Source organism: Channa argus, chromosome 12 (genome assembly GCF_033026475.1).
Source record: "Channa argus isolate prfri chromosome 12, Channa argus male v1.0, whole genome shotgun sequence".
Classification (NCBI taxonomy): Eukaryota; Metazoa; Chordata; class Actinopteri; order Anabantiformes; family Channidae; genus Channa; species Channa argus.
In genome coordinates, this window is record NC_090208.1 from 298,377 (window position 1) to 323,524 (window position 25,148).

General features: G+C 40.4%; 1 protein-coding gene and 1 long non-coding RNA gene across 2 annotated transcripts; one reads left to right on the forward strand and one right to left on the reverse strand.

Moving 5' to 3' along the window:
* Window positions 1–484: 484 nt before the first annotated feature.
* Window positions 485–21,955, forward strand: LOC137137346 (transmembrane protease serine 9-like). Its single transcript, XM_067523514.1, has 22 exons — window positions 485–593; window positions 2,360–2,380; window positions 2,572–2,731; window positions 3,353–3,621; window positions 4,743–4,888; window positions 4,998–5,265; window positions 5,496–5,658; window positions 5,898–6,166; window positions 8,265–8,410; window positions 8,519–8,786; window positions 9,017–9,179; window positions 9,419–9,687; window positions 11,786–11,931; window positions 12,040–12,307; window positions 12,687–12,849; window positions 13,839–14,107; window positions 17,583–17,728; window positions 17,817–18,069; window positions 19,190–19,361; window positions 19,701–19,954; window positions 20,481–20,575; window positions 20,767–21,955. Exons 1-22 carry the CDS (start codon window positions 539–541, stop codon window positions 21,058–21,060), a joined length of 4,257 nt encoding a protein of 1,418 aa, XP_067379615.1. The 5' UTR covers window positions 485–538; the 3' UTR covers window positions 21,061–21,955.
* LOC137137349 (uncharacterized) lies at window positions 21,508–25,002 on the reverse strand. The gene is made up of 2 exons (XR_010915706.1): window positions 24,266–25,002; window positions 21,508–24,026 (listed from the first exon to the last, which is right to left on the reverse strand). It is a non-coding gene; the product is annotated as an uncharacterized lncRNA (long non-coding RNA).
* Window positions 25,003–25,148: the final 146 nt, after the last annotated feature.

The following is a 25,148-nucleotide window of genomic DNA, read 5'->3' on the forward strand; positions in this document are numbered from 1 at the left end:
TAAATCCACTCTGTTGGGCAAAAAAAAAAAAACACATCTGATCAAATATGCACCGTTTGGATTATATTATATTTGTGCTAAACTGCACTAAGTTAACCTGATTTTTTGACACTTTCTTAAACATATTAACTTTAAAACAAACCATTTATTGTTTTATTTGGTCCCAGCAGCGTTTCTCCATTATCTCAGTAACTTTCTCAGTGTCAGTTTGTTGTTTTCCAAAGACCACTTCGTGCAGCCTGAGCCTCTGTATTTCTGTCCCAGCTGCTGTGATCACAGTTTCTCTGATACAACCACTGATGGTTCCATTAATTCTGACTTGGTTTGGCGATTTCTGACTCAGTAAAGTAAAAACTAAAACGTGACAAAGAACAGGAGCCGTATTTTTTGATTTTATGGGCGTGAGTCCAATTTGGAGCAATATGTTAATAAATGAGGCAAATAGTTTGAGAAATACAGAGAGGTGTGTTTGTGCCGGAGGGAGGAGAGAGGAAAGTATTTATACCAGAGCAGATGTGAGGATTCAGGACTTGCAGCGATGGCTTCTTACAAAGTGATGAGTGTGGTGACTCTGCTGACTCTGCTGACACCAGGTAAGAACCTCCTCACTGTCCACACCTGAACACATCAGGTTTCACATCTGCTTACTGCTGTGTGAGGACAAACACTGGGGAAGACGTGAAATCTTTGTCTTAAGTGAAGGCAGGTGTCACACTAACAGGGGACATGATCTCAAGTCATGGAGCATCATTATTCACTGGAGCTTGTCTCATTGAGTGTATGTTTATTAGACATTTTCATGTGAGAGGACGCAGCAGGTCAATTTAAGAGTTTAGGAAACAAGTGCAATTCTGGGAATCACAGCATCTGAAATTTACATGTGTCTTCACCTGTTCATTGTCATCTTCATGTACAAAATGATTTGTGTTTCTGAGGATTTTAATCAGGAGGCCACAGACATTTTCCTGAAGCTTCATAAGGCTCAGCCAGCTGTTTTAAAGCCAGTAAAAGACCTGTCTCCTGCCTAAATACAGACACAGATGAATAATTGTCTGTCCAGAGGAACTGGGCGTCCTCCTTCTTTGATCTTTCATGTTGGTGTGGTTTTTGTCATATTTCCTCTGTGGTCTTTTCTGCAGCTGTCCATCAGACTGGCAAACGTTTAGGTCCTCATTTTATGTCCTCTTTCTTCTTGCTGCTGTTGATGTAGACTTCCACATCTCTCACAGAAAAGCTGTTTTTTCTGCTTCCTGTTGGTTCCTTTGTTTAGAACAGTAAACACCTACATCACTGGTCTCCAGTTTCGATGGAGTCGTGAGCTCAAGCTGTGTAAAGAGAAAAAGTACATACAAAAATTGGTTTAATACATTTGAGGTAAGACAGGGACATGTCCTGCCTGCAGCTTTGTTTGCCATTGAAAATAATAATTTAGAATTAAAGATCAAAGAAGCAAACTTTGTGTCCATATGAGGATTTTCTTGTATGTATCTGAGGGACTTACACAATAATTAGTGCTGTAAATAAAGGTTGAATCACATTATCTTTTTTTTTAGGGAAAATAAAGCTTTCAGGCTTGATGTGATGTGAGCTGGATGAATCCAGACGTCCCTCATACCACAGCAGATTCTTTTTGTCACTGTAATATTAGTTTTTCCTGCTAGTTTTAAATTCAGTCCATTTTACGTTCAGTATTTTATTGTCATTTTTTGATTTGAGTTGCACCTTTGCAGGAAGAGGGGCCTGGCCTGATAAATAAAGACAGATCCAGTGTATTCTGACAATGAGCCAGGTTTCCCTGAAGCAAACTTTACACCATCACAGCTCAGTGTTTATACCGATCAGTTCTGTCAGGAAGGTGTTGACTTTATTCAGTGAAATACAGTTTCCTGTACAATGTGCTGTACTTATTAACAACCACTAGATGTCACAAATACACAACATTAATCTGAACTTGACCAATAAATGTGTGTTGCACGGACAGCAGGTCTCACATTTTAGAATAAGACAAAGTGTCTATGCAGTTACATTACACCACTGTAGTAGTGATTAATGTGTCTTCGACCCACTAACAGCCGTAGCTGCTACTGCTACACCTCAGCCTGAAATTCACATTTTTTACAGTTTGGGGAAGCAGCAGTTATGGATAAATGACAGGAAGTGTTGACTGGGAAGCAGAAGAGATCATATTTCTCCTTCACTAGCTTCTCTGCTGTGGAACCAGCACCCATTTCAGGAAGCAGACACATCTGTATACTCTTAGCTTTATTATGTAAAGTGCTTTAAAATGACTATATAAATAAAGTTGAATAAAAAAATTATAATAAAACTTTATTCCAACTTTTTGTGTTTTCTTTTTTAGAGTCCTTCTCACAGCAGGATGGTGAGTCCGAGTTTTCTAAAGAATTCTTTTCTGTTCTGACTTCTTGTTATTTCATATTGTTCACACTTTCTGTCAAACCCAGAATCCCGAGCTTAACACTGCTGGTAGAAAGTATGAAACATGTGGACTGTCAACTGTCAAATCATCCCACAGTAGAAAAAACTGACCTGTCTCTGTGTGTCTCTGTGCAGTGTGTGGTCAGGCTGTGTTAAACACCAGGATTGTTGGAGGACAGAGTGCGTCTCCGGGGAGCTGGCCCTGGCAGGTCGGTCTGTTCAGTAATGGAGGTCGTTGTGGAGGATCCCTGATTAATAATCAGTGGGTGTTGACTGCTGCTCACTGCTTCTCAAGGTGAGGACGGATCTGTGTCAAACCCCACATGTCATCATGCAGTGTCACTTACCAAATCAGTCTGAGTGCTCTTCAGACATTCAGTGGGACAGGAAAGAGGACAAACACTGAGTGATGTAGGACTCTTTAGCAAAATTCAGACACACATCGCAGTGCACAGAGCAACAGGTTCCCACATGGTGTCCTGCATTGGACTCCATGCTCCATGACAAGTGATGCTAACCAGCTTCAGCTGTTACTCTGGGCTGATATATAAGAAGCTGACAGCTTCAAACCAGATAATCTCAAAAGGTTTTACTGACTTTTTCCTGCCACTGATGTCCTGTGGTAACTACAGTCCTCAGAGTGAGAAACAGCATTGTACTGTGGTTATTACAGTCACTACCGTGTTATCTCTTAAAGACGGGAGAGAAAACTTTGAACAAACTTTGTCAGTTAACATATATGCAGACATGTCAGAAATCTTTACATGTTCAGACTGAAAAACACAAATGTTTTCAGATAATAACTGTAGATACTTAATGAACCTTTATGAAAGTAGAACAGGAATTGTATTAAAATGTCTGCAGTTGTCCTGTTGACTACAGCTCAGCTCACGTTCTGTGTCTCTTCTTACATCAGCACTGACCCAAGTGGCCTGATTGTCCTACTGGGTGGTCAGAGTTTAGCAGCTTTAGGTCCCAATGCGGTTCTTCTAAGGGTAACACAGATCATCAACCATCCCAACTACAACCCCAGTACAATGGAAAATGACATCTCCCTCCTGAAACTCTCCTCACCGGTGAATTTCAACAACTACATTCTGCCCGTCTGCCTGGCAGCTTCAAACAGCACCTTCTACAGGGGCACTGACACCTGGGCCGCTGGATGGGGCAACATTGCATCAGGAGGTGGGTTTTAAAGCAACTGGCATTAAACATTTACTTTTAGAGAAAGCGGGGCTGTGATGGTGGCAGCAACTTTATCGTCAGATACATGAATGAACGATAAAAAAGTGCTATATAAGTGCAGAACATTTACCATTTACCATATTGTCTATTAGATACGATTTTAAACAGGAAAGGGGCAAGTACACTGTTCTCTGGTATCAAATGTCACGCTATCAAGTATCAGGAACACAGATTCCTTATAAAACTTCCTTTGGAAAGGAAGGGATGGTTAGAAGCTTGTCCTAGTTATTAATAAACTCTGGACCCAGAGTCTTAATCATAAATGAATGAGGTCATTCTGAGTTTGTAAGTAACAGGATTTTGGGTTTGGTCCAGTCCCCTTCCACAAAGCTCCATCATTAATTAGTGGTACATACTTTTTTTTTATCAAGTTTAAGTTTTTAAGTACCAGGATCCATTTATGCTGTAGAAAATGACTCTTAGCTCAACAGACTTCTCGATTCTCAAGGGCCTAATAAATTTGAACATGGTTGACAAAGACCCAGTTTTTCTGTCAGCCCCTGGGTTTGATAATCCTGAGGGCTACAGCAGCCCCGACAGTTGCTGCGTGTTGTTACCCAAAGGTGCTTAAACTGTTACAGATAGCCTTTCACAGTATATGTGCAATATCTAGTGTCTAATATGAGACTGGACAGAACTGTTACCTTACGTTTCAGGTACATGTGAGATGAGCTACAGACTTTAGTTCTTGATATGTTGCCCACAGACATTAAACTGTTGCTTGACACATAACGTACATATCTTCCACGTAATTTTCGAATTGGCACCAGTTAGTCAAAAAAAAAAGCTGAAGTATAATTATCCAGTTTCACACTGTTTCCCCCTTAATCTCCAACCTTAGCCTCTTGTTACCAGGTGCTTACAAGTATGTATGTGTTTGTTCTATACAGGTACTTCCTTATTACAGTAAGATGCTCTGTAAATGCAGTGTTATTACAGGGCCAGTTACAGAGTGTCATCTAAAGCGATATTATGATGTCATTCATTTGTCAGTTCATAATTTACCCATTTTTGTGAAGTCACTTTAAAAGCGTTTTTGTCACGTTAAACTCATTTTGCAGTTCCTCCTCCTGCTCCATACAACCTAATGGAGGTTGAAGTTCCAGTTGTGGGGAACAGACAGTGTAACTGTGACTATGGAGTGGGAACAATCACAGACAACATGATGTGTGCTGGAGTTACTGCTGGAGGGAAGGACACGTGTGAGGTGATCATTCATCTACTTATTCATCTGTCTATGTCTCTCTTTCAGTGTGTGTTTGTGTCAGATTGAATTACCTGCTGTTTTTTCCCCCTAAATGTTTCTGTCCTTAAAGGGGGACGATGGTGGTCCACTGGTGAGCAAGCAGAACGGTCGCTGGATCCAGGGGGGAATTACAAGTTTTGGAATAGGTTGTGCTCTGCCTAATTTACCAGGAATCTACACCAGAGTGTCCCGGTACCAGTCCTGGATCAGCAACCTGATCACCAGTGACCCACCAGGCTTTGTCACCTTCACGTCCACTGGGACTGACAGTGACCTTAATGTCACCTGTCCAACCCTGCCCCCACCTGTACCCCTCGCTCCAGCTACTACAGCTGAATGTGAGTTCTTAGCATGTCTACGCTTTGTAAATGGAACTGGCAGATTTTAACAGTGGGGCACAATTAGACTCTTTTTCACACTGCAGCATAATAATCATTACATTATTGATGTTTATTTGTCATTATTGATATATGATACAATCATCATTTATTCTGCATCATCATGCTGCTGTTACTCAGGAATGTTGCCTTAGCCACATTTCTCTTTATCACAAACTTGATCTCTTCAGTATGTGGTAAGGCCGGATTCAACACCAGGATTATTGGAGGACAGGAGGCTCCTCCAGGGAACTGGCCCTGGCAGGCTGCTATCTACACCAATGGGAATGGCTTCTGTGGAGGATCCCTGATCAACAATCAGTGGGTGCTGACTGCTGCTCACTGCTTCCCAAGGTGGGTACTGAAGGAAGTTCTGAGACCTCATGTACATGTGAATCCAGACTCTCTAGTGCAGTGGTTCAGAATCTGGAGATACATGCCCCTCCAAGGGGTCACTAGAATAATGTGAGGCATTCTTGTACCTGAGGTATATCCCCAAGGTTATGAGTGTTAAACAGAATACTGTGTTATCTGACACATCTCATCAGTTGATAACATTCTTTTGTTCACTCTTGTTTTTCTTCTAACCACAGCAACAGCACAAGTAATGTGGTGGTGTATCTGGGAAACCAGAGACTAATAACATTGAGCCCCTATAAGGATGTGCGGACAGTAACACAGATCATCAACCATCCCAACTACAACCCCAGAACAGCCGACAACGACATCTCCCTCCTGAAACTCTCCTCGCCGGTGAATTTCACCACTTACCTTCTGCCCGTCTGCCTGGCAGCTTCAAACAGCACCTTTTACAACAGCACTGACACCTGGGCCACTGGATGGGGCGTCACCGAAAGTGGAGGTGGGTGATGAAAAAGGAATAGAAATACAAAAATAAAACACATAATTTCTATTTGTTATCGTGTACCATCCTCCAGTCCCTCATTTTCTGATTTAGTGCTTAGTACAGATAAAGTCATTATAGTGGGTGACTTTAACATTCATGTAGATGCTGACAGTAACTGTCTGAGCACTGCGTTTAATTCATTATTAGATTCAATTGTTTTTTCCCAAAATATAAATAAACCCAAAGTAGGCGGCATTTCACTCATTAGAAGAATCTCATTTAACCTGGAAAAATAGTTTAAAAATGTACAAAAAAGCTCTGTGATGCCAGAACAGCATATTATTCATCATTAATAGAAGAAAACAAGAACAACCCCCGGTTTCTGTTCAGCACTGTAGCCAGGCTGACTAAGAGCCATAGTTCTGTTGAGCCTAGTTTTCCCTTAACTCTGAGCACCAATGACTTCATGACTTTCTTTATGAATAAAATTGTAGCTATTAGAGAAAGAATTCACCAGATCCTCCCCCCAAAAATTACAGATAGATCTTCATGTACAGCAGTGCTAGAATCATGGATAAGGCCCCAAACCCTGTTAGACTGCTTTTTACCCATAGATCTCTCTGAGCTAACTTCAATTATTACCTCATCTAAACCAACAACCTGTCTGCTAGACCCTATTCCAACTAAGCTGCTCAAGGAAGCTTTACCCTTAATAGATACGTTTGTATTAGATATCATAAATCTATCTTTAGAAACCGGCTATGTACCACAGGCCTATAAGGTAGCTGTAATTAAACCACTACTTAAAAAACCCTGTCTTGACCCAGGTGTTTTAGCCAATTACAGACCAATATCTAATCTCCTCTTTATTTCTAAAATAATTGAAAAAGTAGTCGCAAAACAATTATGTGATCACCTTCATAGGAATAATTTGTATGAAGACTTTCAGTCAGGATTTAAAGTTCATCATAGTACAGAAACAGCACTGGTAAAAGTCACCAACGATCTTCTCATGGCCTCAGATAATGGACTCATCTCTATACTTGTTCTGTTAGATCTTAGTGCTGCATTTGATACCATTGATCACAACATTTTATTACAGAGACTGGAACATGAAATTGGGATTAAAGGAAATGAAGTCATAGTATTTGGGCCCAAAAATCTCAGAAATATGATGTCCAACCATATTGTTACTCTAGATGGCATAAGTCTGGTCTCCAGTACTACTTAAAGGAATCTTGGAGTGATTTTGACAGGATTTGTCCTTTACCTCACATATAAAACCAATCTCTAGAACAGCCTTCTTACACCTACGGACCATTGCAAAATTAGGAGCATCCTGCCGAACGTGTTACTTCTAGGTTGGACTACTGTAATTCCCTACTTTCAGGATGCCCCAGTAACTCCCTAAAGAGCCTGCAATTAATCCAAAATGCTGCAGCAAGAGTGCTGACTGGAACTAGCAAGAGAGATCATGTTTCAACTTCACTAGCTTCTCTCCATTGGCTTCCCATTAAATCTAGAATAGAATTTAAAACCCTGCTTCTTACATATAAAGCTCTGAATGGTCAGGCTCCATCATATATAGAAGACTTCATAGCACCATATCATCCCAGTAGACCACTTCGCTCTCAGAATGCAGGCCTACTTGTGGTTCCCAGAATTTCCAAAGGTAGAATGGGAGGGTAGAGCCTTTAGCTATCAAGCTCCTCTCCTGTGGAACCAGCTCCCAGTTCTGATTGGGAAGCAGACTTGCTCTTTACTTTTAAGTCTGGGCTTAAAACCTTCCTCTTTGATAAAGCTTATAGTGCACCGATGAACTGAGCTCCTTTCCTCCTCTTGTCCCTCTCTCCTCTCCTCACCCCCACATTTATATACCATTTCTATATTCTGTAAAGCGTCTTCAGACGGCTATGTCGTGAATTGGCGTTATATAAATAAAGTTGAATTTAATTGAATTCATTCTTTATCAGTGTGGATCAACAAAAACTTATTTCACTCGTCACTGACAGAACCAAAAACATTGGTCAGTATCAGTTTCCATGTTGTGTAAAACTACTTCAAAAGCATATTTTTATGTGTATTTTGTCAAACTAAATCTGTGTCACTTTAGCTTCCCCTGCCATTCCATACAACCTAAGGGAGGTTGAAGTGCCAATTGTGGGGAACAGACAGTGTAACTGCAACTATGGAGTGGGAACAATCACAGACAACATGATGTGTGCTGGGTTATCTACTGGAGGGAAGGACACGTGTGAGGTGATCATTCATCTACTTATTCATCTGTCTATGTCTCTCTTTCACTGTGTGTTTGTGTCAGATTAAATTACCTGCTGGTTTTTCCCCTAAATGTTTCTGTCCTTAAAGAGGGACGACGGTGGTCCACTGGTGAGCAAGCAGAACGGTCGCTGGATCCAGGCGGGAATTACAAGTTTTGGAATAGGTTGTGCTCTGCCTAATTTACCAGGAATCTACACCAGAGTGTCCCAGTACCAGTCCTGGATCAAAAGCAAAATCACCAGTGACCCACCAGGGTTTGTCACCTTCACATCCAGTGGGACTGACAATGACCTTAATGTCACCTGTCCAACCCTGCCCCCACCTGTACCCCTCGCTCCAGCTACTACAGCTGAATGTGAGTTCTTAGCATGTCTACGCTTTGTAAATGGAACTGGCAGATTTTAACAGTGGGGCACAATTAGACTCTTTTTCACACTGCAGCATAATAATCATTACATTATTGATGTTTATTTGTCATTATTGATATATGATACAATCATCATTTATTCTGCATCATCATGCTGCTGTTACTCAGGAATGTTGCCTTAGCCACATTTCTCTTTATCACAAACTTGATCTCTTTAGTATGTGGTAAGGCCGGATTCAACACCAGGATTATTGGAGGACAGGAGGCTCCTCCAGGGAACTGGCCCTGGCAGGCTGGTATCTACACCAATGGGAATGGCTTCTGTGGAGGATCCCTGATCAACAATCAGTGGGTGCTGACTGCTGCTCACTGCTTCCCAAGGTGGGTACTGAAGGAAGTTCTGAGACCTCATGTACATGTGAATCCAGACTCTCTAGTGCAGTGGTTCAGAATCTGGAGATACATGCCCCTCCAAGGGGTCACTAGAATAGTGTGAGGCATTCTTGTACCTGAGGTATATCCCCAAGGTTATGAGTGTTAAACAGAATACTGTGTTATCTGACACATCTCATCAGTTGATAACATTCTTTTGTTCACTCTTGTTTTTCTTCTAACCACAGCAACAGCACAAGTAATGTGGTGGTGTATCTGGGAAACCAGAGACTAATAACATTGAGCCCCTATAAGGATGTGCGGACAGTAACACAGATCATCAACCATCCCAACTACAACCCCAGAACAGCCGACAACGACATCTCCCTCCTGAAACTCTCCTCGCCGGTGAATTTCACCACTTACCTTCTGCCCGTCTGCCTGGCAGCTTCAAACAGCACCTTTTACAACAGCACTGACACCTGGGCCACTGGATGGGGCGTCACCGAAAGTGGAGGTGGGTGATGAAAAAGGAATAGAAATACAAAAATAAAACACATAATTTCTATTTGTTATCGTGTACCATCCTCCAGTCCCTCATTTTCTGATTTAGTGCTTAGTACAGATAAAGTCATTATAGTGGGTGACTTTAACATTCATGTAGATGCTGACAGTAACTGTCTGAGCACTGTGTTTAATTCATTATTAGATTCAATTGTTTTTTCCCAAAATGTAAATAAACCCAAAGTAGGCGGCATTTCACTCATTAGGAGAATCTAATTTAACCTGGAAAAATGGTTTTAAAATGTACAAAAAAGCTCTGTGATGCCAGAACATCATATTATTCATCATTAATAGAAGAAAACAAGAACAACCCCCGGTTTCTGTTCAGCACTGTAGCCAGGCTGACTAAGAGCCATAGTTCTGTTGAGCTTAGTTTTCCCTTAACTCTGAGCACCAATGACTTCATGACTTTCTTTATGAATAAAATTGTAGCTATTAGAGAAAGAATTCACCAGATCCTCCCCCCAAATATTACAGATAGATCTTCATGTACAGCAGTGCTAGAGTCATCGATAAGGCCCCAAACCCTGTTAGACTGCTTTTTACCCATAGATCTCTCTGAGCTAACTTCAATTATTACCTCATCTAAACCAACAACCTGTCTGCTAGACCCTATTCCAACTAAGCTGCTCAAGGAAGCTTTACCCTTAATAGATAAGTTCATATTAGATATCATCAATCTATCTTTAGAAACAGGTTATGTACCACAGGCCTATAAGGTAGCTCTAATTAAACCAATACTTAAAAAACCCTGTCTTGACCCAGGTGTTTTAGCCAATTACAGACCAATATCTAATCTCCCCTTTATTTCTAAAATAATTGAAAAAGTAGTCGCAAAACAATTATGTGATCACCTTCATAGGAATAATTAGTATGAAGACTTTCAGTCAGGATTTAGAGTTCATCATAGTACAGAAACAGCACTGGTAAAAGTCACCAACGATCTTCTCATGGCCTCAGATACTGGACTCGTCTCTATACTTGTTCTGTTAGATCTTAGTGCCGCATTTGATACCATTGATCACAACATTTTATTACAGAGACTGGAACATGAAATTGGGATTAAAGGAACTGAAATCATAGTATTTGGGCCCAAAAATCTCAGAAATATGATGTCCAACCATATTGTTACTCTAGATGGCATAAGTCTGGTCTCCAGTACTGCTTAAAGGAATCTTGGAGTGATTTTGACAGGATTTGTCCTTTACCTCACATATAAAACAAATCTCTAGAACAGCCTTCTTACACCTACGGACCATTGCAAAATTAGGAGCATCCTGCCGAACGTGTTACTTCTAGGTTGGACTACTGTAATTCCCTACTTTCAGGATGCCCCAGTAACTCCCTAAAGAGCCTGCAATTAATCCAAAATGCTGCAGCAAGAGTGCTGACTGGAACTAGCAAGAGAGATCATGTTTCAACTTCACTAGCTTCTCTCCATTGGCTTCCCATTAAATCTAGAATAGAATTTAAAACCCTGCTTCTTACATATAAAGCTCTGAATGGTGAGGCTCCATCATATATAGAAGACTTCATAGCACCATATCATCCCAGTAGACCACTTCGATCTCAGAATGCAGGCCTACTTGTGGTTCCCAGAATTCCCAAAGGTAGAATGGGAGGGTAGAGCCTTTAGCTATCAAGCTCCTCTCCTGTGGAACCAGCTCCCAGTTCTGATTGGGAAGCAGACTTGCTCTTTACTTTTAAGTCTGGGCTTAAAACCTTCCTCTTTGATAAAGCTTATAGTGCACCGATGCACTGAGCTCCTTTCCTCCTCTTGTCCCTCTCTCCTCTCCTCACCCCCACATTTATATACCATTTCTATATTCTGTAAAGCGTCTTCAGATGGCTATGTCGTGAATTGCGGTTATATAAATAAAGTTGAATTTAATTGAATTCATTCTTTATCAGTGTGGATCAACAAAAATGTATTTCACTCGTCACTGACAGAACCAAAAACATTGGTCAGTATCAGTTTCCATGTTGTGTGAAACTACTTCAAAAGCATATTTTTATGTGTATTTTGTCAAACTAAATCTGTGTCACTTTAGCTTCCCCTGCCATTCCATACAACCTAAGGGAGGTTGAAGTGCCAATTGTGGGGAACAGACAGTGTAACTGTAACTATGGAGTGGGAACAATCACAGACAACATGATGTGTGCTGGGTTATCTACTGGAGGGAAGGACACGTGTGAGGTGATCATTCATCTACTTATTCATCTGTCTATGTTTCTCTTTCACTGTGTGTTTGCGTCAGATTAAATTAGCTGCTGGTTTTTCCCCTAAATGTTTCTGTCCTTAAAGAGGGACGATGGTGGTCCACTGGTGAGCAAGCAGAACGGTCGCTGGATCCAGGCGGGAATTACAAGTTTTGGAATAGGTTGTGCTCTGCCTAATTTACCAGGAGTTTACACCAGAGTGTCCCAGTACCAGTCCTGGATCAAAAGCAAAATCACCAGTGACCCACCAGGATTTGTCACCTTCACATCCAGTGGGACTGACAGTGACCTTAATGTCACCTGTCCAACCCTGCCCCCACCTGTACCCCTCCCTCCAGCTACTACAGCTGAATGTGAGTTCTTATCATGTCCAATATTAATTTCCCATACTGTATGCAGCAGAATGATTATCTGTTCCACAGAACGTCATTTTGTTGCAGCTTTTCATTAAAGTTGTTTGACAGATTCTGTTCTCAATCAGTCAAAACAAAAACTCCATGTTCTGTATACAATTCTACACATGTTCTGTAAAGAAAAGTTCCTTATCATTGGTGTCGGATGTTTTATCTGTCCAAAAATGTTAAAATATTTAGTTGTATTGATTTAGATATTTAGGAATTGTTATACTTATAATTTCATATTATTAGATTTCTCTGACTTTCTGTTCTGGCCCAAATTCAAATCTGCATGCAGAAACAATTGTATGTGTATTTATTGCCTGTATCTCTTCAGTGTGTGGTCAGACTGGGTTCAACACCAGGATTGTTGGAGGACAGGAGGCTCCTCCAGGGAACTGGCCCTGGCAGGCTGCAATTTTTATCAATGGGACTGGCTTCTGTGGAGGATCCCTGATCAACAAACAGTGGGTGCTGACTGCTGCTCACTGCTTCCCAAGGTGGGTACTGAGGGTAGTTCTGTGGCAAAAAAACAACCTGTCACTTTGTGGAGTAGAAACAGCCTCTTCAATGCAGTGGTGTAAAATTTGTCAGTACAGGATCATCGGATAATAACTTTCAGCATCTGACATTTAAAAATACACAGCCAATGAAAAAGCAGTTTGAAAGCAGTGTAGAGCAAATTCTCATGTGTCATTTGGGCTTTTGGTGACCGTGCTAATAGAAAAAAAGGAAAATATAATGACTTTAAAGGAGAGATTTGTAATGATGTTTGTTTTAGCTCCACCTTTTGATAGAGAGGCCTAAAAGTTTGAATACTTGTAAGACACTTAGGTGTCCACGTGCCTCAGGTTTGGTTAAAAATATATTTTTCTGATTTAATACCATTTTGAAATTTTAATGTCAACACGAAGTGAGACTTTTTAAAACTTAACCTCCACCAGTAGTGTCCCCCAGTGGCAAATGACTTGGACATCTCTGGTACAGCTATCAAGGTATCTTAGCAAGGGCAGGTTTCCATCCCTCACTCCCTGTCTACAGGTGTTCCCCAGGGCTCTGGTCTTGGCCCTCTTCTAAAATTATACCACATCCCTAGGTTGTATAATCCACTCGCAGAGCTTTTCCTATTATTGCTATGCTGACGACACATAGCTTTTGTCTGTCCCACCAGATGACATCACTGTCTCATTACACATTTCTGCCTGTTTCTCTAACATCTCTGCTTGGATGAGAAAGAGAAACATCTTAAACTCAATCTGTCTTGGATAGACTGAGTTGAACAAGTTGAACAAACCCCAGAATTAAGGACCAAAATTAACATGTATGAAGGATTTACAACGTTGTTGGAAGGATCAATTATACTAAGTTCATGAGAGACTTAATTATTAGTGTCTCTAAAAATCTGGATGTGGTTTTAAAATGTTGGCAGAAGTTTTCTTGACACGGTTCAGCTCACGCCTTGGCACTGCTTTGTTTCTGCTCTCCACAGCAACAGCACAAGCAATGTGTTCGTGTATCTGGGAAACCAAAGAGTATTAACATTCAGCCCTTATAAGGTGGTTCAGAAGGTGACACAGATCATCAATCATCCAAACTACAAACCCAGTACTGGTGAAAATGACATCGCCCTACTGAAACTGTCCTCACCAGTGAATTTCACAACCTACCTTTTCCCTGTCTGCCTGGCAGCCTCGGGCAGCACCTTCTACAATGGGACCAATGCCTGGGTAACTGGATGGGGCGACATTGGAAATGGAGGTCAGTTGTGAAGCAACTGGTATTATATTGATTTTACAAAGAAAGCATTGCGTACAATGCTGGCAGGATTGTACTTAATATCACAAATAATTTGTTTTTTCTTTTGTCCTTTCGGCTTATCCCGCACATTCAGGGTGACCACAGCGGATCATTGTCCGCATGTTGATTTGGCACAGTTTTTTCAGGCCAAATGTCCTACCTGATGCAACTCTCACCAATTTCTACTGGGCTTGGGACTGGTACTGCACGGCTGGGGAGGGGCTGTTGGGGGTTCAGTGTCTTGCCCAGGGTCACTTAAACATGTTGTTGGGAAGAGCAGTACAGTAGTATAATACTGTGCAAAAGTCTTAGGGCACTAGTTATTTTTTTTTTTTAGCAATGCTGTCATGACCATATATTTTTATTTCAGTTGTCGGAAACAAGCTGAAAATGTAAGAAATATGTACAGAGTATTAAAAAAAAACTGCTTCTATAATTAAAGTGGCAAATATTTAGTGTGGCCTCCCTCCCTAGCATGTCCTAGCAGACCAAGAACTTTCAAAATCTGTTAAAAAGTTTCTTACTATATATCTTTTGAGAGAGTGGAAGAAATCCGGGCAAGAACATGACAACTTCATCTGAATGTCAAGTTGATCCTTCTACAGTCTGAAAAAGCACGAATATCACGTTTATGTCCACTTCCCCCTCTAAAAATGTGGTTTCCTGGCTGCACAGTGCATTCAGAAAGTATTCAGTATTCATTTGTTATGTTGCAGCCTGATACTAGATTTGTTTAAATTCTTCTTTAAATTCTTTTTTGTCATGAATCTAAACTCAGTACCTCATAATGACAAGGTAAAAACAGAATTTTAGAAATGTCTCTAAAGTTATAAAAAATAAAAACAATCACATGTCTTGTGATCACAAGTATTTTGACCCTTTGCAACAACACTTGAAATTTAGCATACATACTATACATACTGTATCAGAACTAACGCCATGAGGTCAAAGGAACTGCCTGCAGAGCTCAGAAACAGGATTATTTCAAGGCACAAAACTGGGGAGGGCTAAGACAAATATCTGCCGCACTGCAGGTTCCAAAGAGCGTGGAAGCCTCCGTAATTCTCAAATACATGAAGTTTGGCACAACCAGGACTCTAACAAGAACTGGTCGCCAAACTAAGCAGTCGAGGGGGAAGGGCCTTAGAAAGAGGGGTGACCAAGAACCCGATGGTCTCTCTGAAGGGACTCCAGAAATCCTGCGTGGAGATGGGACATCTTAGAGTGGCTCAGCCAGAGTGACTTCACACATCCACTAAGAAGGCCACATCTAAAGACCCCCATCCTAGACAATTAAAGGTGTGAACACCCTGTTCTCGCCCCCTATTATCCACCTACCGAGCCTATTCAGGCCAAATTTCTCAGACCGGAGAAGCTGCTTGGTTAAGAGTTAAACCCTGTTGAACATCTATGGGGAGACCTGAAAATGGCTGTTCACCAACAGTCCGTATCCAACCTGACTCCATCCAGGTGTGCAAACCATGTGGCATCATACCCAAAAAGACAAAGCTGTAATGGTTCCTCAACAAAGTACTGAATAGTTATGTACAAGTGATATTTCAGTTTCTTTTTAATACATTTACAGACACTTCTAAAATTCCATTTTCACTTTGTCATTATGAGGTACTGAGTGTAGATTTATGAGAAAAAAATGAATTTAAATAGCTGTAGTATCAGGCTGCAACATAAACAAAATTCAAAAAAGTAATGCACTGTATATGTTCAGGACAGCTACAAGTAACTTGGGATACCACAGGTAAATTGGAACCATGAAGAGGCTGGAAGGGAAGCAGAAACTGCCAAATACCTACATAGAATCAGGCAAGTTCTAAGAAGTCAGCTGGATGGGAAGAACAAAGTCCAGGTGATTAACCCCTAAACCGTGCTGGTCATTAGTTACCTCCCTGGCATAATAAGCCGGCCAGAAGAGAAGATAAAGACCACTGACATCAAGACAAAGAAGCTCCTCACAATTCATGAAGGTTTTCACCCCAAATCCAGCATCCCGAGACTTTACAGTAAGTGGAAGGAATAAGGCTGAGGACAACAAACATCCATAAATCCAGACTTTATCCTGCAAGTCCGTACTATTTGTGTCAGCCTAATTTAATGTAGTAATTTAAGGAGGCCAAGGAGTAGTGAGTGTCAGAGCTACTATCCAGGATGAAACAATAATAATAATCATCAATTTTATTTATAAAGCACTTTATATTTGTGGGTAAATCTCAAAGTGCTACACAAGCAGATTACGAGCAAGAATAAAACAAAGACAAACATGGAACCCTAATGGAAGGACAAACCCCTGCACAGTTTTTGCCACTGGCAGATAGAAGATTTGGCTGATATGGAAAAATCCTACCAGTGGATGGACAAAGCTGGACTGAAAGACACAGAGGCTCTAATCATTGCAGCACAAGAGCAGGATTTAAGTAGTGTACAAGTCTGGAATGTCATGACCAAGTAGCTGGAATAGTGTACTGAAACATCTGTGCTGAGTACAGAAGTCCCAAAGTCAAAATGGGACACACCTCTAAACATGGTTAAGAAAGATCTTGTGGGACTTTGGGATACAGACTGACAAACTGGTAATGTCCAACCAACCCAGCATAGTAGTTGTGGACAAACAGAAGAAGGCCATAGTGGTAGATGTAGGAATCCCAAGTCATAGCAACATCAGGAGAACGGCTGAGAGAAGAGTTAGAAAAGATGTGTAAAGTAAAATCACAAGTGGTCCCAGTGGTAATAAGAATGTTGGGGGATGTGACCCCCCAGACTGGGAGAGTGGCTCCAGGCCATGAAGAGTTAGATGGAGGCACATGATTCACTGTGGAGACTCCTGAAAGGGAACAGCTGAAAGGAAAAGAAGATTTTTTAAAATAAATAATAAATACATTTATTAATGTCTGTCTGTCTGATGCTAATCAAAATGAATTGCATGTTTTCTCTATTCAGACTTTGCTGGTACGTTTGTCTTTAATACTCTTATCAACACATGTTGCTGATGGTACTGATTTGTTGACGCTAATGAACTGACTGAGTAGAAATTCATTATTTAATTTCTACACTAGTGAAGTAATATTTGTGCCTTATCCGTTTATCTACATGAAATATAGAATTGTCCTGATTGTTCAAATATTTTGGATCTTCTGATACAAAAGGTGATGTATTATATGTTGCTTAACATACCAAGCTGAAATTCTCTCTACATCTGAAATGAATCTTTGATCTTTAACAGCAAAAACTATGAATTAGTCTCACGGTTCCAGTACTTTTCTGAGGGCACTGGATGGTTAGTTGCTAGAAGTCTTCAACCTCATCGACTGTTGCCACATTTTTACATGTTAGAATTGACAATCTAAAAACCTTGTTGATCCCAGAAGGAAACCTGAACTCTGTATTTTGTGTTGTTCATTAAATGGAATTTGTTCCTCTCCAGTATTCCTGCCTGCCCCATTCAACCTGAGGGAGGTTGAAGTTCCAGTTGTGGGGAACAGACAGTGTAACTGTGGCTATGAAGTGGGATCAATCACAGACAACATGATGTGTGCTGGGTTTAGTGCTGGGGGCAAGGGACCTTGTGAGGTGATTATTTTTACAGTATATACAGACTATATCTGTTTGTGTGACATATTACCTTGTGGAGTTAATATTACCTTATGTGTTCTAATAGGGGGATGATGGTGGTCCACTGGTGACCAAGCAGAACGGTCGCTGGATCCTAGGGGGAATTGTGAGCTCTGCAAATGGCTGTAGTAACACTAAATTACCAGGAATCTACACAAGAGTGTCCCGGTACCAGTCCTGGATCAACAGCACAATCACCAGTGACTCACCGGGCTTCGTCACCTTCACGTCCAGTGGGACTGATGGTGACCTTAACATCACGTGTCTAACCTTCACCCCCCCAACAGTCACAGCCAAACGTGAGTTCCTGTCATGTCCAAGATCTGTGGTAGTGTCTGAATTTTTTTTTTTAACAGAGTAGCAAAAAGTAATTATTAGTTACTACAAATAGTTACACAAAGTATTCAGACTCGACAATAGAAACGATGCAGCGCATCAAACTAAATACAGTTGTGTGCAAAATTTATCATCCTCTAATTCCACTCACCACAACTGGTCAAGGCAGATGGTCGTCCACCCTGAGCCTGGTTCTGCTGGAGGTTTCTTCCGTTAAAGGGAGTTTTTCCTCTCCACTGCTGCCTGTGGCTTGCTCCAGGGGGAATTGTTGGGTTCTTTCAATACATCTTTATAATCTTGACTTTATTCTGTAAAGTGCCCTGAGATGACTTTGTTGTGAATTGGCACTATATCAATAAAGTTGAATTGAATTGAATTAATTTTGAAATATCAAAAAGAGTAAAACGTAATTTTATCACAGCTATTTTATGCACCTTAGGGTAGTACGATATTTATCAGAAATTAATTAAAAGTTAATCCATCCATTAACTGTAACCACCTGTTTGGATGACTGAGAACCTCACAGACATTGGCCAAAAGGCAGGGTCCACCCTGAGCAGGTCTCCAGTCTGTCTCGTGACCAACACAGAGAGACAGACACACAACCATTCACACTCGCACCTGTGGCCAATTTAGAGTCACCAGTTAACCTAACATGTCTTTGGACTGTGGGAGGAAACTGGAGCACCTGGGGGAAACCCAAGCAAGCATGGGGAGAACATGCAAACTCTGCACAGAAAGGCTGCATCTAGCTGCACACTTAAACGGGATATAAAGAAATGGAATCCTCACCCTAAACCTAACTTAATAATACACATTCAGCTAGAATAAATGTTCTTTCACATTTAGAAGGCAAAGGGTCAAGAAAGTACAGTAAAATAAATAATACTGGTGCATATTAGCTTAGTATCTTGATAATTTTTTTAAAAGTTTAAAACTTTATTTTCTGATGAAATGATGACATTTATACTAAATGAATGTGCATTAAATGTTTTTATCAGCACGTGTATGTGATATTTTTCTAACTGAATAAGTCTAATTTCTATGGCTTTACTCAGTAATTGGCTCCTTTCTTTTCTCCAGCTGTGGTCTGTGGCCAGGCCCCGCTGAGTTCTCGCATCCTGGGAGGAAGCTCGGTGGCTACAGCTGGTGAGTGGCCGTGGATGGTGAGCCTACAGAAGAATGGGAGTCATGTGTGTGGAGGGACTCTGGTGGCCGTGGATTCTGTGCTGAGCAACGCAGACTGTTTCTCAAGGTGAGACACCTGTCAAACACTAATTAGCTGGATTAGTAAATGACTGGGCCTAATCTCTCAGTTTTAAAGGTTTACAGTACCTGTTTACAAAGATCTGATGGCCTAGTAGACAGCCTAAGGTATTGAGTGAGATGGTCTAACATATGTTGTCTGGGTCTGAACCCAGTAATTGTTGATACTAAGAAAATGTTGTTTGTAGTTTGGAAAATACTATTAGCAAAAACTGGATAAAATAATGACCCAGTTCTTTGATTAACAGTACAACAAGCTGAATCTGTAAAGGTCCAGTTCTTGTTTTAAAGTGTTGAGTCCTACTTTATCTCATGTTATCTCCCACAGTTCACGCAGAGCATCTGACTGGACCGTGGTCCTGGGTCGTCTGAAACAGAACGGCTCCAACCCGTTTGAGGTGACACTGAATGTTACAAACATCATTCTGAGCAACCTGACAGGGTCTAATGTAGCAGTGCTGCGTTTGGCGACCCCCCCCACCCTGTCCAACTACATCCAGCCCATCTGTCTGGACAACAGAGGAACCTTCAGTGTGGGCTCCACGTGCTGGGCTGCAGGATGGAGCTCTGGGCGAGGAGGGGGTGAGTCTGGCACAGTAACATTACCAGTCTGCATCCCAAAGGTGTTTTTAGTTAAAATGACAAGTTGAACTAATTCATTTCTGAGAGTTCACTTAACCCATTAAGTTGTTTAAAAAACAGTTAGCGTATTAGTTGACTTCCCAGCATTATTTTTTTAAATAATAAAAAAAAGGTCTTTTGTAGTTAGAAAAAAATAATAATTAGAAAGTTTCTGCATTTAATACCAGTTAAATTAGGCCAATGTTGTGTATTTTCCCAGTATTAATAACAATGTGAACCATGATGAAGAGTGGTGTTAAATTCAGTCCCTCCGCCTACATGCTCAGATCCTATTAGCCATGGGGAACAGCTAACCACAGGACTGTAGGTCTGTTTGTCTCTTCAAACAGACAATTTTAGACATGCTCGTCTTGAAAGAGCTTCTAAGGATGTTTTAACGCAGCCCTTCAACTCTTATTTTTAACTTGAAACCAATTATATTTTACAGCCTAATTCTGTCTCCATTTTCTGATTTTCACAACTTTAGTGGAACAAGTTCTGCAGGCGATCCAGACCTCTGTGGTGAACTGTGGGAACACAACGAGTGACAGCATTTGTACAACATCTTTTATGCTGGAGCAGGTGAATAATGAAATTACAATTGTCACGTGTACAAACTGTGGGAAGAAATATAGAAAACAGAGACTACTGCACACGACAGACACATTCTTTAAGGCATTTTTTTTTAAATTTGCCAAGAGGCAAGTGCCAAGAATTATACTAAAACTAAGATGTGCTGGACTTAACCATTTCCATGATTTCTGTTGATTTAGGGGGATTCTGGGGGTCCACTGATGTGTAAGCAGGACGGCTCTTGGTTCCAGGCTGCGGTGTTAACAGTTGGCAACAGCACCACCATTCAAACACGAGAAACTATAATGGCCTTTCCCAGCGTGAACCGCTTTAAGGTCTTCCTGCTTCAGACAATTGGGGGATTTTTGTCTCCACCCTCCACCGTCAACACCACTGTGAATGCCACCCAGACGTCCAGCGGGGGTCCTACTTCTCAGTGCGCCTTCTTCTTCCATCTCCTCATCTTCTCCATGTTTCTCCACTTTTTCGTATAGAAACCTCCAGCTTCACCTACAGCAAAGTGATTTACATGATGTGTGTTTTTGATTAACTTTTAGAACAAATCAGCAGCTGCAGAAGTTAGTGTTTTCTTCCTGATTAGATGAGAAACAAAGTGTTGGCATGTTCTGATCTGATGAAGAAATGTTCTACACAAACAAGAAATGATTCAAAGTGTGACCACAGCTGTTATCTAATATTTTACTGAATATTTCAGGACCCTACAGGGTCAGTGGTTGGACTCCTGGTCTGTCCTGGCTACATGTGCAAGTGTCTTTAAACAAGGAGCTGATCATCTATATGAAGCTGTTCAGCAGCATTTTCCATAGGGATCAATAAGTAGTTATTAAAATTAGCAGCAAATATTTAGGTGTCATTTGTTAAGTCAGAGTTAAAACAAATAGATACAAACATTAGGCTGAAGTGGAAACATTTTAAACCAACACATTCTTGTCTTATATGTTAACAGAATAACTAGAATCGTGCATGTAATGTAATAATTTACACAATCACTAATGTATTATTTTGGGTCGAGGTAACCATGGTAACCTTCTTTCATTCAGGAACAACGCTATCAAGTGTCAATGTAAGAAAAGAGCAGCTCATATGAAAATACGACTCGAGACAAACTGATAAACAGATCAATTGCAGACAGAAACTTGGTTTCATGAGTTGACTACACAGCACTGAGCCAAATATTAAATATGTTCTGTAGTTTCAATAACTTTGAATCCAGAGATAAAGGATCAAATATCAAATCTTTCTTTCCATGTTTGGTGTAGTGTGAGAAGATTATGTTGGCTCTTCATGAATCCCTCACACAAGTAGAACATAAAGTTCTTCCTAAGTTCTTGGTGATTACAAACTACTGGACATTTCCAGAGGAAGTGACTGACTGTCACCAACATGACTTAGTTGTGGTTTGTTGTTTGCTTTTTGAGGGATTTTGTGTTTCTGTACATTTTAAAATAGGACATGTAATAACCTTTATTTAGCTTCTGTAGAACATTCAGAGCATTATCAAAACCATCTAACTGGTTTATCTGCTGTGTTTGTTTTTCTTGTTACCCTGATTTCATTTCCTGGTGATGCACGTGGTTTATATAAGTGACCCTGTACCTGTGCTTTTCACAGTCTCACCTGTATTTTACTTTCACTGACACAAATATATTTGTACCTGCTTTGGGAAAAAAGTTACAGCATTTTTATGTAACTGGATGCGTCCTCTTGAAAACAAAACCCAGCCTGCACTGTTACTCAGGGTTTCTCATAGAATTCAAATACATTTAACGTTACTTGACATTGATCAAGAGAAAAATGACCTTCTCCAAAGTCAAGTTATGACTCACTTTATTAGCAAACATCTAAACCATCACTTAAGTTGAAAATCACCTGTGTGAGGTCACAAATTTCTGTATTAGGGGAGTGAATGAAGACAGAGGATCACTTCCTTTCTCTGATTCAAGTGAACTACATGATGGTGCACATTACAGACTGACCCTGTTAAATCGGCTAAAACGGTCATTAAAACAACGACCAAACTGGATTGTTACAGTTACTGTTGTTAATAGTGTAAATATCTCTGTGGGTTGTCCTCTGGCTGTCCTCCGGTTGTCCTTGTTGTTTTTCTGCGCACTGGGAGAGCACCGTCATTAGCTCCAACATCTGCCCCACCATGATGAGCTCCACTTCTTCCTCTGCTTCAATATCTGCTTTTTAATACAGGCGGCATGGATGGCTGTCCACCATTTACAGAGCTGGGGATTCAGTTCTCATTATCAGCCATTTGCTTCTACAAAATGAAATCCCTCCACCCATGTGTACAAACAATACAAAACACTGATACAGATCCACCATGTTATATACACAGAAACCTGAACCTCTTTACAAAGTTCAACTCTGGGCCAAACTTTAAATCTCTATAATCTCTGTGTGTTAATGTGAACCTGTCGTGTTAGACCAGTGTTTTCTGGTTCCTATTGTTTCTTCTATCCATTCATGGATGATCATATACAATAGAAGACATAAAAGCTGTTGGTGGGAACCGTCCACAGTCCAAATTCAGATCCTGTTAGTCACTTCTGAACTTTATTCAAATGTATCAAATGATCAGTGTTAAAAACAGTGGGGGCAGCTGTAGCTCAGTTCGAAAGGCAGTCGTCCACAGACTACAGGGTCAGTGGTTCGATCCCCGGTCCCAGCTATATATATGTTGAAGTGTCTCTGGGCAAACACTAAACCAATCTGGTGTAAAAAAGGTGCCAAATCAACATGTGGACAATGATCCACTGAACAATAGACCCCTGAACTTAGGTGATAAGCTAAAAGGACAAAAAAAAAAAAATTATAATTTAGTGTTAAAAACATTGGCCAGTTCCTGCTGTGTGTAAAGGCTTTTAAAGGATAGTTACAAATGTATGTCTTAATGTCTTTAAGGTTTCTGAACTGATTAGATTTGGTGGTCAAACATTAAAGTCACTGTGACCTTACATCCAACATGATCTCTGACAAACACTTGGAAGGAACATCATACATTATGTCTGGCATAATTGTCCACATGGACTCATGGATAAACTGATATTACTAGAACCAAAAATTGTCTTATTAGACTTAAAGTTTAATTGTTGGGTGCAGAGACAAGTTCTCATAGGGCAGGGTTTTAAATCATACTACATTTATTGACTATTTATATTTGATTCAATTTACACAGCTTTGAATTCAGGTGAGCTCAGGTCTCTTAGAGTAGTAGTAGACGTAGGATTTGAAGAAGCTGCAACCAACAGAAAGGCAGGAGAATTCTCACAACACAGCCTGATGTCAACTTCTCAGTTTTTCTTGTAGTAACAAGATACAACTGAGAGAAAATGAGGTACCTTGGGGCCTGTAGCAGTAGGGATTTGCAGATGGATAATAATGATCAGTCCCTCAGCAGCAAAGAGGTCCATCCATGATGGTACAAGATCTGTAGTTTAATGAGTTTGAAACAACAAACAACCTTTAACAAAACTTAATTTAATGTTTAAAATTTGATGTTCAAATGATTAGATCTCAGAGCAGCTGGTATATTCATCAGTGTGGAACATGACTTGGTTTGATGAAACAGAAATATGAGAACACAATGTTTTATGTCCCATTGGTTGTCAAAGAAGCAGAGAGCGGTGTGTTTGAGGGAAGGAGGGGGACAGAAGAAAGTATTTATACCAGATCAGATGTGAGGATTCAGGACTTGCAGCGATGGCTTCTTACAAAGTGATGTGTGTGGTGACTCTGCTGACTCTGCTGACACCAGGTAAGAACCTCCTCACTGTCCACACCTGAACACATCAGGTTTCACATCTGCTTACTGCTGTGTGAGGACAAACACTGGGGAAGAGGTAAAAGTATCACAGTCAGTGGACTCTGTCACAGCCTCTGCTTGTCAGTCACTCAAAGTGGGAATCTGTGAAATTTATGGAAGTTATCAAAATCCAGGACAGAAGAAAGTAAAGTAAGAAACGTTTGATCAGGTTGAGTTTGTTCTCTAACGCTCTGTAAAGTCCAGAATTATTGGATCTCATACAGGGTCTGTTCACCACTATGAGTATGAGACCTGAACAAATGGTCTTTCTTTTTTCTTATTTACAGTAGTTTCATCTGAATCTTTTTAATATGACACTGAAATTTCATTACCCTGTTGCTGCCTTACAGTCTTTTACAGAAATAAAAGAGGAATTTAGAAAATGTTATTGCATAAGTCCCATTGTGGTAAATGTTGAGTATTGGAAAAAAAGTTTCTAAACAACAATAACAAACAACCAACAAGTATTTGAAAAGAAATGTTAAAATACAATTCAGTAAATATAGAATTGTCTAAATAAATGTTTTATTCATTACATTTTTCAGAGTCTCACTCACAGCTTAATGGTAAGTCCAAATTTTTTATGTATTTTTATTTCCTTTGCTCCTATTGTTTCTTTTAAAAATAGATTTTTAGACTTTTGTTGGACAACAACTTTTACAATTTCACAGTAGTAATTTCTGTTGAACATTGAATCCTGAAGTTCAGACTGCAGGTAGAAAAATTCCACAATCTTGAAATCAGCTA